Source organism: Anolis carolinensis, chromosome 2 (assembly GCF_035594765.1).
Source record: "Anolis carolinensis isolate JA03-04 chromosome 2, rAnoCar3.1.pri, whole genome shotgun sequence".
Lineage (NCBI taxonomy): Eukaryota > Metazoa > Chordata > Lepidosauria > Squamata > Dactyloidae > Anolis > Anolis carolinensis.
The window spans coordinates 250490824-250505559 of NC_085842.1; the positions used below are offsets into that span (position 1 = coordinate 250490824).

Below are 14736 nucleotides of genomic sequence, written 5' to 3' on the forward strand. Positions count from 1 at the left end.
AGGGTACAGCATAATTTAGCATAAGTAATAAGACCCCTGCCTCCCTCACTTCAACTCATGGTAATGAAATCTAAAATAAATTCCCCAAGTTTCTTTTAACTGAATACTGTTCCATGGGTTATTTCAAAAAATACGCACACTGCCTGCAAACAAAAATCACTTACTTTGTTCTGTACACTGCAATTGTCACACTCCATACTGAACTCTCTCTCAAACTCAATTTGACATCCTGCTCTGTGGGAGTGCCAATTTTGACAAGCTGAACAAGGAACTATCCACCCCAGAAGTCCATTACTTGTAAATATGCTTCTACGAACACTGCAAATGCAAGTCTGGTTTTCTTTTTTAAACAACACAAAGAAAACCTTTTCTTTCACTGTGCGCATAAATCAAATGATCCGTGTTCCCCTTTTAAGGAGCACAGATTTCATGCCCATCAAAGCACTTCACTCTTCAAATTATTCATGTTCCTCTGTAAAAAGCACAGTTGTTCAAGGGGAAGGGGGAAAATGCTGTTCAAACAATCCAGAACATCTACAAGACAGACTTTTAAAAATTAACTATTCTGTGTGTCACTGCTGAGGTCTCTTCTGTGTCAGAGGATCCATATTTTAATTTGAGATGGATTTCATCATCGTCAGAACACAAAAGACAGATTATACAATTGCAGATGTTTCTTCCTTCATCTACTTGCCCTTTTGTAGAAAAGAGATTCAGGATAGCAGCCCGAATGTAGCAGATGCTTGGAAGCAGAACATTTAGATCAGCGTTTTTCAACCTGGGGTCAAGACCCCTGGGGGGGTCGTGAGGGTGGTTTCAGAGGGGCCACCAAAGACCATCAGAAAACACATATTTCTTATGGCCTTAAGAACCTAAATCCCTCCAATATTTTCTGTTGGCCATAGGGATTCTGTGTGGGAAGTTTGGCCCAATTCTATCGTTAGTGGGGTTCAAGAGGCTCTTTGATTTTAGGTGAACTATAAATCCCAGCAACTACAACACCCAACTGTCAAGGTCTATTTTCCCTAAATTCCACCAGTGTTCAAATTTGGACATATTGAGTATACGTGCCAAGTTTTGTCCAGAGCCATTGTTTGGAGTCCACAGTACTCTCTGGATGTAGGTAAACTAAAACTCCAAAACTTAAGGTCAATGCCCACCAAACCCTTCCAGTATTTTCTGTTGGGTCATGGGAGTTCTGTGTGCCTAGTTTGGTTCAATTCCATCATTGGTGGAGTTCAGAATCCTCTATGATTGTAGGTTAACTATAAATCCCAGCAACTACAACTCCCAAATGACAAAATCAATCCCCTCAACCCCACCAGTATTCAAATTTGGGTGTATTGGGTGTTTGTGCCAAATTTGGTCCAGTGAATGAAAACACATCCTGCATATCAGATATTTATATTACAATCCATAACACTAGCAAAATTACAGTTATGAAGTAGCAAAGACAATAATGTTATGGTTGGGGGTCACCATAATATATATTAAGGGACCACAGCATTAGGAAGGTTGAAAACCACTGATCTAGATGTTTCAGTAAGCAATTCTCGATCCAGCATTAAACTGCTTGAGAACACTAGGAAAGAGAACATAAAACTTTTTCAAAAGCAGTTATATTTATAGTCCCAAAGCACTGGACTTTGGAGGGATTTACTGCCAAAAAGGGGCATATCAAATTACGTTAATTATTTCCTTGAAATCATAAAGATTTTTTTCTAGAATATGTGATAACAGCTCTAGAAAGCAATATAAAATGGGACCAGAAAGAGAGATAAAAATTAAATTGGACAAGATTAAGATCATTTCCTGGAGAGTTCACAGAACAGAAAACTATAAAAAGATGACATGTTGCAACCACATATAATTGCATACACGATGTGTATTGAGCACATAGCAGTCTTATTCATGTATATGACAGATGTTCTGAATTCAATGGTGTGTTTAGGATCACATCTTTAGCCTTATCTCATTTAACCTAGAAATAAATCCCACTTAATTTTTGATCTAGAGTCCCAGTCAGAGCAGGTTCACTGAATCCGTGGAACTTGGTATGGCAATAGTGATGTAAGTTCAGTTCTACTCTAGTTAGGTCTGATTGGATTTAGGCTTATAGAACCTACTTCTTAATAGACATACATGGGATTGTGCTTTCAGTGGTACACAGCTAAATTTGGAAAGGCATACATCATTACAAGTTGTATTATTTTTATTAGTTTAATAAAGAGGTCCTCAAACTATGGCTCGCAGGCCACATGCAGCCCATCGAAGCCATTTATCTGGCCCCCACGGCAGCGGCTCCTTCCTCCACGTGCATTTCCTTCCTCCCTTGCCCTGTGTGCACCTTTCCCGCCACCCCCACCGCTGAGGAAGACACGCATGGGGTAAGAGATGAGGGAAAGGTACACACCTTTCCCACCTCAACTCGCCCCATGCACGCCTTTCCCGCCTTCTCCCTTGCTCGGTGCGCACCTTCCAAAGTTTTACTTGTTTATAATGGTATTTTAATTATTATTTAATTAATAATTATTAAGGGGTACTTTGCTTGTGCTTTTAGTACACAAAGGCAGAAGGGGGTTGGACTAAATGGCTCAAGGGGTCTCTTCCAACCCTCTTTATTATTATTATTATTAGTAGTAGTAGTAGTAGTAGTAGTAGTAGTAGTAGTAGTAACATTGAGGCTGGGTGGCCATCTGTCAGGGGTGTAAGAAAGATTCTTTTCTAGTCAAGACCAAACTACTCATCCTATATCACATTACAGCAGAGGAAGCTGACAACAGTATTTTCTTAAAAGAATCTTGCTATCAGTTCCTGTGAGGATTGCAGCCATGTCCAAAGAGAACAGGGGATCCTTGAAGGGTGGAAATAGATATCATCCCTAGAAATCAGAAAGTCCCTCCCAGAGCTCCATCCCTTTGAGCTCTGGTTCCACTACACCAGAGAAGTTAGCCTACACAATAAAGTCAGATGAGCAAAGAATCTTGAAAATGTGCGTTTTCAATAAATATAGCATTCATTCACGTGTTATATATCATTTTTATTCTAAGACATTTTAGCATCACACATTTTGGCACACAATCTCTCTGCATCTGTTAAATAACAAAAGCACTTGGTAGATCTAACTTTTCAGAGACTAACTACAACAACTACTGCCTTAAAAACATGATATATAGCAAGCTTTAAAACAAGTCAAAGCAGTAAAGAAGAAACAACAGTACTCGCTACTGCGTAATGCATAAAAATAAATCTTATGTACAGAATTCACCAGAAACAAATATATACAAAGATTTTCTCTTTTATAATAAATATATATGTATAAGGCAACATGGAAAGTCAATAAATAAGAAATACTACTTTTGCAGCTAGATCTACAAATTACGTACTCTAGAAACCTGCTGGGAATTATTTTCATAAATCTGACTGAAAGCCATTGATCACGCATGCTGTCATAAATACATTTGGGATTAAACACATATGCTGTATCCCTATATATAATTTCTGAAAATGGAGAAGTCTACCAATGTGAGTGTATATGTAGATAGCACTAGACCTCAGAGAACGCGTAGGGTTCCCGTTCCATAAAAAGGACAAGGAGTTCTTGATGGCTGGGAAGCTCCATATATTCCTAGAAGCTCTCATGTTCTCAAAACATGGCTAGTGACTTGAAAAGAATCTAAAGGGATCAAAAGTGCAATTATGCTGGTTTAAACTGGACATTCTTGGTGGGTTGACACATCTCTGCTACCATTTTCCTATATATTGGTGTGGGGTTTTTTGGGTTTTTTTTTTTTTTTTACAATGAACCTCTCTAAAATACAAGAATTCCAGATTGACATGAGCCATGCTGCAATGCAGTTTCTATGATATAATTATACTATACCAAGACCTAGATCAGTGGTTCTCAACCTGTGGGTCCCCAGGTGTTTTGGCCTATAACTCCCAGAAATCCCAGCCAGTTTAACAGATGTTAGGATTTCTGGGAATTGAAGGGCATAACATCTGGGGACCCACAGGTTGAGAACCACTAACCTAGATGCATACACATATTTGGGAAACAATGCATTTTGGGGTTACTGCTTCCAGTATCTTTCAACATACCTGCCTAATCGGCCAGGCTGATCAGGAACTTGTTGTTCAATAAAGGAACTTTTGCAAGCTCTATGTATCGCAGGCATCAGCAACCTGTGGCCCTCCAGCTGTTTGGGCCTCCAACTCCCAGAATTCCTGACCATTAAACAAGCTGGCTAAGGTTTCTGGAGGTTGGAGGCCCAAACAGCTGGAGGGCTACAGATTGAGGATGCCTGATATATCCCATTCAAAAAAAGTACTCCCTTTGGTGATAAAATCTGATTTTTTTTAAAGACAACAACCTTTTAAAAATTATATTCAAGATCTGGAAAAATGAACTCCGGATCTCAGCAACTGGTATGTTAAGAGCACATTTTTTCCCCCTCTCTCTTTTCCTTCCTGTATTTCTTCTCGCAGCAGTTATTGTTCATATTCTTCTCCTAGGCCAATATTGTTTATTCTAAAAAGTCTTATACTTTTAATAACCTTCTTGTTTAAGGATAAAAGACAATAAAGATTTATTTTTAAAAGCTCACAAAATAACAAAACAATGAAACTGGAAGCTGTAACCTACATATCTGAATGATTATTCGTGGATGCATGTATTTTTTTTAAAAAAAAATAGAGAACAATCTAAAAATCACTTATGGACAGCTCATGCACGAAGTTATATTTGTATTGGGATGATTTTAGTTCATACTAACTTGCATCCTTTCTCACTAATGCCTTGAAAAAAATTCACTGTTAAGGTCTCCAATGTAATTTGAGATCCCCAGTTACATATTCCCACAAAACAGGCCATTTTAGACAAAACATCAAAGTTTAGCATTACGTGCCTCCACTTTGAGCCTGTACATTTCCCCCTCTCTATTCCTGTGCAGAAATGCTAATCGTCAACTTTAAAAATAACGAGCTTTCTTTGTTGTAGATGAATCCAAAGGAATTCTGGTTGCTTTATATTTTTGTTAGTTTAAGAAACCCAAAATGAAATGGTAACTGATAGTTCTGGCATATTTGCTAATTATAATTTAAACTAACTAGGGTTCCAAATTCAGACATAAATGACCATCCAGAAAGAAAGAGGTGGTTGAAAACCATATGGTTCACTCAGACAACATTAAAGTGCAAATAATGTTAAATCATCATCCCAAACCCATATACGTTTTAGGGTTAGGCTGCTTATCTGGTAATATATTCTGATTTACAATAATCATGTGCGAGGACAGCACAAATTTGGTAGTAAGAGTATAGAGCTCTCAGTCCATTTTTAAATGCCCAAGATGATCTAACCAAATGATTTTTTAATGTAATTTGAGTCACTGAACATTTCATGTGTTTATCTTCTGAGTCTTAACATTCCTACAATAAAAGAGTCCTCTTTGAAACCTGCAAATATGGACTTATCTTCTAGTCAATCAGCTACAGTTATGAACTGTAATTGGGGCCTCTCAGCTCCAATTTCAGAACAATGCTAATCCTGAGCACAGAAAAGCAAAATAAACCTTTTACATCTATAAAAACAGACTAGTTTTTATAAGTTAATCACAAGAAAACGATACAAATCTAGAATTGCAATAAAAAATTTAAAACATGTAAAGGAGTCCAAATTTTTCTCTGGCCAACGCATCTATGAGTCAAGCTCAACTTCCTAGGAACCTAACAACATAGACTTTCTCTTTTCATGATAAAGATAATTCTGTTGGAATAATGACATTTTCTATTCAGTAAAGTAAACGTACACGCCGCACAAATCATACTCTGAAGGAAATTTTAAACAGATACTTTTGTGATTCAAAATAACAAGGACACATTTAGAACTCAGACAAAAGGAAAGGCTTGAGTTTTCAAAGTGACAGGAAGCATTCTGAGACTAGACCACTCAGAAGCCTGTTTTATACAGCTACAGTCCAAAATGGGATATTTTTCTTCCTCCCTTTTACCCTGATTTATAAAACTAGTGGCAGGAAGGAAATAGTGAGTCTTCCAGGAAGTAGCATGAGGCCATTTAAGTTCTAATTTAAGACAAGCCAGCATCTCAGCTATACCACTGATGGGTGATTGCTCCCATATTTGTGGGGTGGTTAATCCAATCCATGATTTAACAACATTTGAAGGAGCTGTCTAAGGGCCCATCTACATGGGCCACACACCTCAGAGCTGATCTAGAGTTGGTTAGCTGGATCAGCACCAAAGGAGTCTGCACAGTGCACCATCAAGCTGGCCTGGTGAATGGCTGGAGTCTACACAGCCCAGCAGTGTCTAAACTGAAGCTCCAGATAGGGGAGGAGGCATCTTCTCAGATTGCTATGGTGCTCCGGCCAGCATCAGAAAATGTGATGAGCAACAAGCACCAGCAATATTGCATCTGGTAGTTGTCGCTTAGCTGAGGACATGAGAGAAATTGTAAGAATAATCCTCTGTCTACAGGCTGCCCAAGCCAGGAGAAAGCAGGATGGTCATGTGAAGCCACAGCCAACTCCAAGCCAGAGCTGGCCCAACTGTTTACACTGCCACGAAGTGCAGGTAAACTCTGAAGCTATGGAGAAGCTCCAGAGCATCCTCCCACTTTTTAAAATGTGGGACAAGGCCACTTAATGCAGATATGGGCCCCAAAAAGTTCATTTGTCCCCACACCATCTCATTTGACCTGTGTAGATGGGCCCTACGACACTGAACCTATTTAGAAAAAGGTTCAGAATCTTAAAAACTCCTTTAAAGCCTGGATTAAAACCTGGATTGGATTCATTATTGCACTAACATGAGAACCACCACTGAGCTATAATATTTCAGATTGCACTGCTCATATGCTTTCTAATACTAATAGCTTTCTGTGTATATATAACAAAATATCTGGGGAAACATTCTTCTATACATCCTCATTTTTTTCAAACAGTAGTGCATTTCTCATCAATGTGGAACGTTCTATCTGCAGTCTGTAGCACAACAGCCCAAAACCTTTCCAGTGCAGTGATAAGGAGTTACAGTTTCACACAGAGATGCAAATGTAGACTTGTTAATTAATTCCAAAGTTTCCAGATGAAACCAAAGGGTTATTTTTCAGTTTTGGACACAATCAAATCTTCTTCTTAATTCTGGTTCAGTTCCCTTGACATCAAGTGTTATTATGTTTCTCCCATTCTTGGTACAAGCATTGCTTAGAAATGTCCAGAACTCCCTAAAGTCCTTTGAAACAAACCCAATCACAAACTTCAGACTGATGATGAAATTACAGGACTAGAAGCACAAGTCTTTCATGATGCAATTCAGAGAATGACCCATGGACTCTGTGCAAAGCTCAACTATATAGTTCTTGGTAAGAAGTATGTCTCTGTAAAGTTCTTACTAGGCCAGTTGACTTTAAAAGGCACATGTGGTATGATGGATGTGCTTCCATTCAAAAACCAAAATACAGATGTGGTTGTTGCTGCTTTGAGCCCAAACATCTCACACCCATTGGCACAGTTTTGTTCAACACATCATCTGATGCTGCTGATCATCCTTGATGAACTTGGTGGCTGTAGAGCACTGGTCCCCATTTTCTGCTCCACCAGTCGTCCTGTGCAACTTATGCCTAAATCCTTCATTTAAAAATATAGCCAGATGTCTTTTCTCTAAGACCAAGAATTGATTAGTTTTTTATATACTGCAGCAGTTTTTGGTGAACATAGACTTTTTAAGGGTTGTTCCTGTCAGGTTAGTTACTGTCTTGTCATCCTCTTTGTTGTCAGTTCTTTTTCGCACTTCTCTGAAAAACAGAAGTTTGCTAAGATTAAACAAGCATTTTTAGGAAGAACAATGAACAATCACGAACATTCACTACAAAAGAAAGGGGAAAATAGATTGTGCCAACCTCAGTCTCTCGGTGTAAATCTCATATTATTTATAGTCCAGGGGCAAATTTTCCAACCTCTAACCCACAGAGGACCATACCTCCCCTTCAGCTGAAGCCAGAAAAAGACAGAGGTTCAGTTGCAAAAACCCTTCATTTTAAATTTTTAAAGCTGGAAGAACATGTGCACGGACCATGCATCTTAGATTGTTTCTTCCTTATACAGTATCTTGTCTTTTCCCCACATGGTAGCTTACAAGTTAAAAACAAGATACAGGCGGGAAATCCTAATGCTAAAATAACTTTTAAAAAGTAACAAGTTATCTTATTACAACACCAGTAATTCAAAACAACAGACAATAATTCAAAAATATAATAGGATGACAATAATAATAACTTTATAATAATAACTTTATTTTATACCCCGCCTCTATCTCCCCAAAGGGGACTCAGGGCGGCTTACATGGGGCCAAGCCTGAATAAAAACAATAGCAATATAAAGCACAACAATAGACAAAAAACATGCACAATTATAAAAAATTTAAACATTTAAACATACATTTAAACAATACAGCACACAAAACTAATTAAAAGACCTGTCCATCCAAATATGGCCTTGTGAGAATGGTGGGATCAAGGGAAAGCCCTCGCTCATGGATCTTAAGGCTCGGGGAGGCTTATATAAATACAGTGCCCCTCAAAGGTGGCTAACACTTGTGAAGGGGTTAGCCAATGAAATATTGCGTTGGGAGATTTTTTCAAATGATCTATGCAGTTTTCTTAAGTGAAATGCCATTTTAGTACCATTTCAGTGGTACTAAGAAAGTTAATGTCTTTGAACATACCGAGCCAGATGAAGTACTGCCTCCACAATATTAGAGCCATCTTTAGCACTGGTTTCACAGAATAAAGCGCTGTAAGCCTAGGAGCAGAGGAAAAGGTTTAAAGATATATTCATGGATAATTTCACTCAGAAAAATTCATGAAAAGTCTAAATATCAATTGAAAATAACCTGAGCTACAATACAATTCACCAAACATCACAGTGTAAAGGTTGAGTATCCCTTATCTGGAAATCTGAAATGCTTCAAAATTATCTACATGGATGGCTGAGATAGTGACACCTTTATTTTCTGATAAAATTATTAAAATTATTTAAAATATTGGGTATAGAATTGTGAAACTGAGTACCTACCAAGTGTCACTCAAGGTATTTTGAGTGAATTACAATTGAAGTCATTTATGACTCAAGACCAACAATCTCATGCCCTACCTGATTCTAATACATTCATCCAATCTTCCTGCTTATGATCTACAACAAAGGTGGAAACCATGTGGCTCTCCAAAAGCGGAAAAACTACATACAACTCACAGGATACCTAGCCAGCGTACCTAATGACAGTGCTAGGAACTACAGTCCAACACTCTACATATTACAAATATATGAAATCTCTCTCTTACCATGGCCAATTTTTCTCCATAGTTGATCGGTACACATTTGTGTCCTTTTTCAGAAACCACCTGGCGGAGATCAGCTTTATTTCCCACCATCATGATTGGGATGTTTTCATGTGTTGCATCCTGGAACAAGTAGAAAGAGTTTGGTTTAACTGGGGCCTATTCACATTACAAAATCATAGCACTTTGATTCCATTTCAACTGTCATCTTATAGAATCCTGAGGTTTATAGTTTGTTAAGGCACTGGAGTAGTGCCTTACCAAAATTCAAATTCTACAAATTGGCTACAAATTCAAAGTACCTCCCCTTAAGCTGCCAATCCCAGGACTCCATAGTAACATAGTAACCATGGAAGTTACAGGGGAATAATAATGGTATAATTGCATAGTATGAATGGGCCCTGGGTCATGGTGTTCAATTACCCTTGAAAAGGAACTTAATACATTCAATTCAAAACCAGAATTTTGCTTGACCCTCATTCACAAAAGTTTGCATTTGTTATCGGTTAAAATTGAACAGTGCAAAGTTGTTTACTGAAAGTAGTAAAATACATTTCTTGTAAATCATGGTAGCTCAGAATAATGTATATATTAGACTATACTAATAATGTATATATTAGACTATACTAGTCTGGGCAAATGCATGTTGGAGGGACAATTTCCATCCTTGCCACTCCTTGAGTCCATTGGGGCTTCCAGGCATTCAGGGAACCACAAACTGGTTACCATTTTGGTCTGGTTTTCAACTCCAAATAGGTGGTTGGAGTGGGTTGTTGAAGTATTCTGAAGGATAGTGGACCCACAGAGAAGTGGATCCCTTCCCAATGATTCATGTATCAAACTCCATCAGCAGTTGTCTACTATAATGTAAAACTGGTCCAAAATGGCAACCAATAGTAACAGTTTGTGGCTCTGTGTGTGCCTGGAAGCACTAATGGACTCAAAGAGTGGCAAGGATGAAAATTGTTCTGATTGAGGAAATGGGACACTATTCTTAGCACTGGACTAAGGGGGTTTCAGCCCAGGACTGGGCCCTCTGTTCTCTAAATTCTCCTCCCTCTTGAGTAGCTACACTGCATACAAGTGGACTACAACATAGATTTAAGGGACAGTAAACTGTAAATGTTCTTCACAAGTTCTACAGGGCAAAAATTCTTACCGCAATCATATCCACCCATTCTCGTACATTAAGGAAACTCTTTTCACAGGTAACGTCATACAGCAGAAGCACCCCATCTGCTCTTCTGAAGTACGATTTAGCAATACTACGGAACCTTTCAACAAAAGAGTTATGTTAAAAGTCACACTAGGTCTTCAATTTTTCTGACTTTGTTTTGTGTAACTTTCAGGCAAACCTGGGAAACAAGGCCCAATCTATTCAGTGCGGAGGCAAGTGAAAGATGGGTTCTCAAAGGAAATAAGAGGTAGCCTACCAATCCTAATTATTTGGCCAAGAATTTTTTCAAGAAAAGAACCTGCATCCTAGTGTAAGTATTGCCCCAAATGTCCAAGAATCATCAATGCCCATAAAAATGGAAAGGTACACTTTAATATTAGTTAAAACATTAGTGAGCTAATCCAAGATGATCAAATACAGATCTTTTTTGAGCTCTCTTGGTCTTTTCCACTTAATGAACATAGCACTAAATGTTAAAAATGACATAAATGACAAAGGCAAAAATAATCAAAGCATTGGTAACATTTGAAAGTTTTTACCCATCCTCGTAAGATCAGGACTTTAAATGAGCCACTGCCTTCAGTGACTAACATGTCACGGTCATGGTAGAATGATATTCTTAAAGGTCCAAAGAAAAAGATATGCTTATACAAGTCTCATCTGCATTGTCCTGGCTGTTAATGAAACTGAGACAGAAGACTTGTCTACAGAGGACTGACAGAACAAAATAAGGCCAGAAGTCTTCATTTTACATGTTCATTCCAGTCTTTTTGAAATAGTGTTGATTTTCATAAAAGAAGAATTAAAAACACAATTTCTAGGTTGATGTCAATGAGAGGCTAAGTCATGAGAGATTGAAAGGTAAGCAGCTTGGATCCAGTAAATCAAGAGTCATCTTAATCTTGACCATGGAACAGCTCCTTTTGTGGCCTACTATCAAAATAAACACTACCAGTGGTTGTATCATGTCTATGGAGTATTCTGCAGGTGTATCTCTGGTCTCCAAACTACACACATTGCTATGTTCCTCTCACTGAGGCAGGGATACTTCTGCCTAATACTAATCCCTTCCCAGTAACAAATTTTAGGGTTGGGGTTATCTTTGGGTTATTAATATGCATTCACATAGCCATACATTTGGCCAACTGCAAATGTAAAATTGACAGGCCCAAATGTGTGGAACTACAGTTCCAACAATCCAAAATGGGATTACCAGTGCCTGTTATATAGAAAGGCTCAGAGTTGAAAAGGATATTTTCATCTAGACTTCAATGAGATTTCCATCTGCATAAATCTTACTTTCATTGATGTCTCTTTGTCTGAGATACAACTCTAGGATATGTTCAATATGATTAACACGTGCATATGTATAAATTATTTAAACAGATCCATGTAACAGTCATACACACATATTTCAAAGCTTGCTCTGTTCCAGAGCTAAGAAGATATTCAGTCACTGCTGGAAGAAAACCTCATACCATTAAAATCAACACTTCTGCTAACCTTCAGCCCAAGGACTGCATTCAGCGGTGACATGGCAATAGGCCATATTGCACAATATACTGTATAAGATTTTCTTCTCTTTGTTTCTACTCAGTTCTTGAGCACATGAAAAACCATTTGTCTTTCTGCAATCTGGCCTCTGAAGGTTTGAGATAGAAGCATATTATTTCTTCATTACAGCCAATAATAGAGATACTGTATATACTTATGTATAAGTCTAGATATTTTAGTCAAAATATCGAGCCAAAAAACCAAGTTAAGATAAAAATAAAGGTTTCCCCTTGACATTAAGTCTAGTATAGTCCGACTATGGGGTGTGGTGCTCATCTCAATTTCTAAACCAAAGAGCCGGTGTTGCCCGTAGATGCCTCCTAGGTCATGTGGCCGGCATGATTGCATGGAGCACCGTTACCTTCCCACCAAAGCAATACTTATTAATCTACTCAAATTTGCATGTTTTCGAACTGCTGGGTTGGCAGAAGCTGGGGTCAACTGTACTTTACTGTAACTCTTATAAAAAAAGGAACCATCCCCTTCTCTGAATAGTGGCAAATGGCAAGAAGATAATCTGCCCGAGGAGCATCGAAAAGAAGCACTGGCCACCTTTATTCTCTCAATTTTTGCACTGCAGCTGGCCTTTTTGAATGCGTGGATGAGAAAATGGCAGTGAAGACAGCTAGGGGCAGCTGGCCTCCTAAGGCAGCATTGCCATTTTCCCGTTTTTACAGAATGACCCTCAAACATGGTCTCATTACAAGCAAAGAAATGAGCCCTTCTGCCAAACATGTATATTCACAAAATAAGTTGTATGCTCCACTGCAATCTTATGTATGCTTACCTATGGCTGATTTCTACTGAACCCAATTGGTCTTATTTCCCAAGCTTAGAACAATTACTTTCTGAATTACAGACTGCACAATCCTTAAACCAGCATGGACTATTTTGTGAGTTGATGTCCAAAACAAATCACTAATCCAAACTCTGCTTACTTTTCGGAAGACTTGGATTGCACTAGAAAAGGTTTTGCAATTTCTCCCAGCAATACAGCTGCTTTATTGATAATTCAAAAACAGTGGTACCATACTAACCTCTCTTGTCCTGCAGTGTCCCACAGTTGTAACACTGTTGGTTCCCCATCAACGATGAGCCTCTTCATTTGAAAGTCAACTCCTAAAGAGAAAAAAATACAAAATCTACTTAAGTCCTTTAAAGGACAATAAGGATTTGACAATATAAGAGACACAACCAAATAAAATCAGGATAAGAGATAGAAGCGTAGGAGAGTGAGAGATATGTATTAAGTTTAAGAGTTAAATCTTGCAGAGATTTAGAACAGAATTTAGTAACAGCAAGGTTATAAATTAGTAGGCATGTTATAAAAGGTATGTGAAGCCATACATACCAGCACTTAATGAATAAACAGAACATAAATGTTTTAGAATTCAAATTTGTTTTGAAAACTTCAGCAGCAGAAAAATTATGGTGAATGTCACATTTCATGTAAGTTATTTATTTGTAAGTAGCATGCCATTATATTTACACATGTACATATTTGTACATATTTGTACACATGTATGTATTTAACAGTCTATCTTCCAAAAATTACAAAATCAACTAGCATACTAGATGACAGTCCAAAAACTACATTGCTGAGGGAATTACAAGTGAATAATAGCAGAGTGCTATTCTGCTAATAGCAGCAAAGTTAATGTGCAGTATCCCACCCAAGCACTCACTGGGTGACAGGAATTTAATATTCCCACCGTGACACTAATGAGATGTTCCATTAATAGATTGTAAGCATGTTTTATCTTTGTGAAGATAATATTCTTTCTAAAAGCCATGCACAAAGGATACAATAACCTGAGTGATAAATGAATACCATTTACATTAACTGTGAAAGGCATATGTATGTATAAATGGAGAGGGTGGGTATATTTCTTCTCATAATAAAGGCAAAGGTTTCAAAAGCATGGATGTAAACCATTGTGTTTTTCATCCTTGCAGACCAGAGCAACTAATTCCCATGGTATTCTTCCCACTGGAAGAGAATATAAAGATTTCTGTGCAGTTAATTATTACTATTCACACTTTGGCAAGTTATTGCTGAAGTTATTTGACTTGTTTATGTCTAGCCTTTTTCCCCAATAATGGACTCAAGGTGGCTTACAAATGAGTAAAAAGAATACAGATTAAAAACTATACACAAATATCAGTTTAAAAATACAGGTTTAGCATTCCTTATCTAGATTTCCAAAATCTGAAATATTCCAAAATCCATAATTGTCCATATGGGTGGTTAAACAGGTATATGACTCCTTTGCTTTCTGATAGTTCAATGTACAAAAACTTTGTTTCATACATAAAATTATATAAAATATTGTATTAAACCAGGCTATGTATATAAAATAATTCTATGTTTAGACTTGGGTCTCATCTCCAATATATCTTATTATGTACATAGATACAAATACAAGTATTCCCAAATGCAAAAACCCAAAACACTTCCGGTTCCAAGCATTTCAGATTAAAGGATGCCAAACTCATATAAATATCAATGTATGTGGTTATTCTGCAAAGAAAAGGTATTTTGTGCTAAGGGAAACTCTTTTAAACAGTGAAGTCTTTTGGGGGGGGGGGGAGTCCAAAACATAAAATTATGCAAGCTTTAAAAGCTTCACTGGCTTATTAATCAGGT

The 14736-nt window shown here is 37.7% G+C and overlaps 1 protein-coding gene across 1 annotated transcript in view; it reads right to left on the minus strand.

Annotated features, from left to right (window-relative positions):
- Nucleotides 1-3019: 3019 nt before the first annotated feature.
- Nucleotides 3020-14736, minus strand: part of rasef (RAS and EF-hand domain containing) — a 48253-nt gene continuing 36536 nt past the window's right edge. The window contains exons 13-17 of the mRNA XM_003216524.3: nt 13127-13208; nt 10518-10632; nt 9362-9481; nt 8746-8822; nt 3020-7816 (exon numbers count right to left, since the gene is read on the minus strand). Of these exons, the coding sequence (XP_003216572.1) occupies nt 7708-7816; nt 8746-8822; nt 9362-9481; nt 10518-10632; nt 13127-13208 (503 nt within the window). The 3' untranslated portion in view covers nt 3020-7707. The remainder of the gene's footprint in view (nt 7817-8745; nt 8823-9361; nt 9482-10517; nt 10633-13126; nt 13209-14736) is intronic.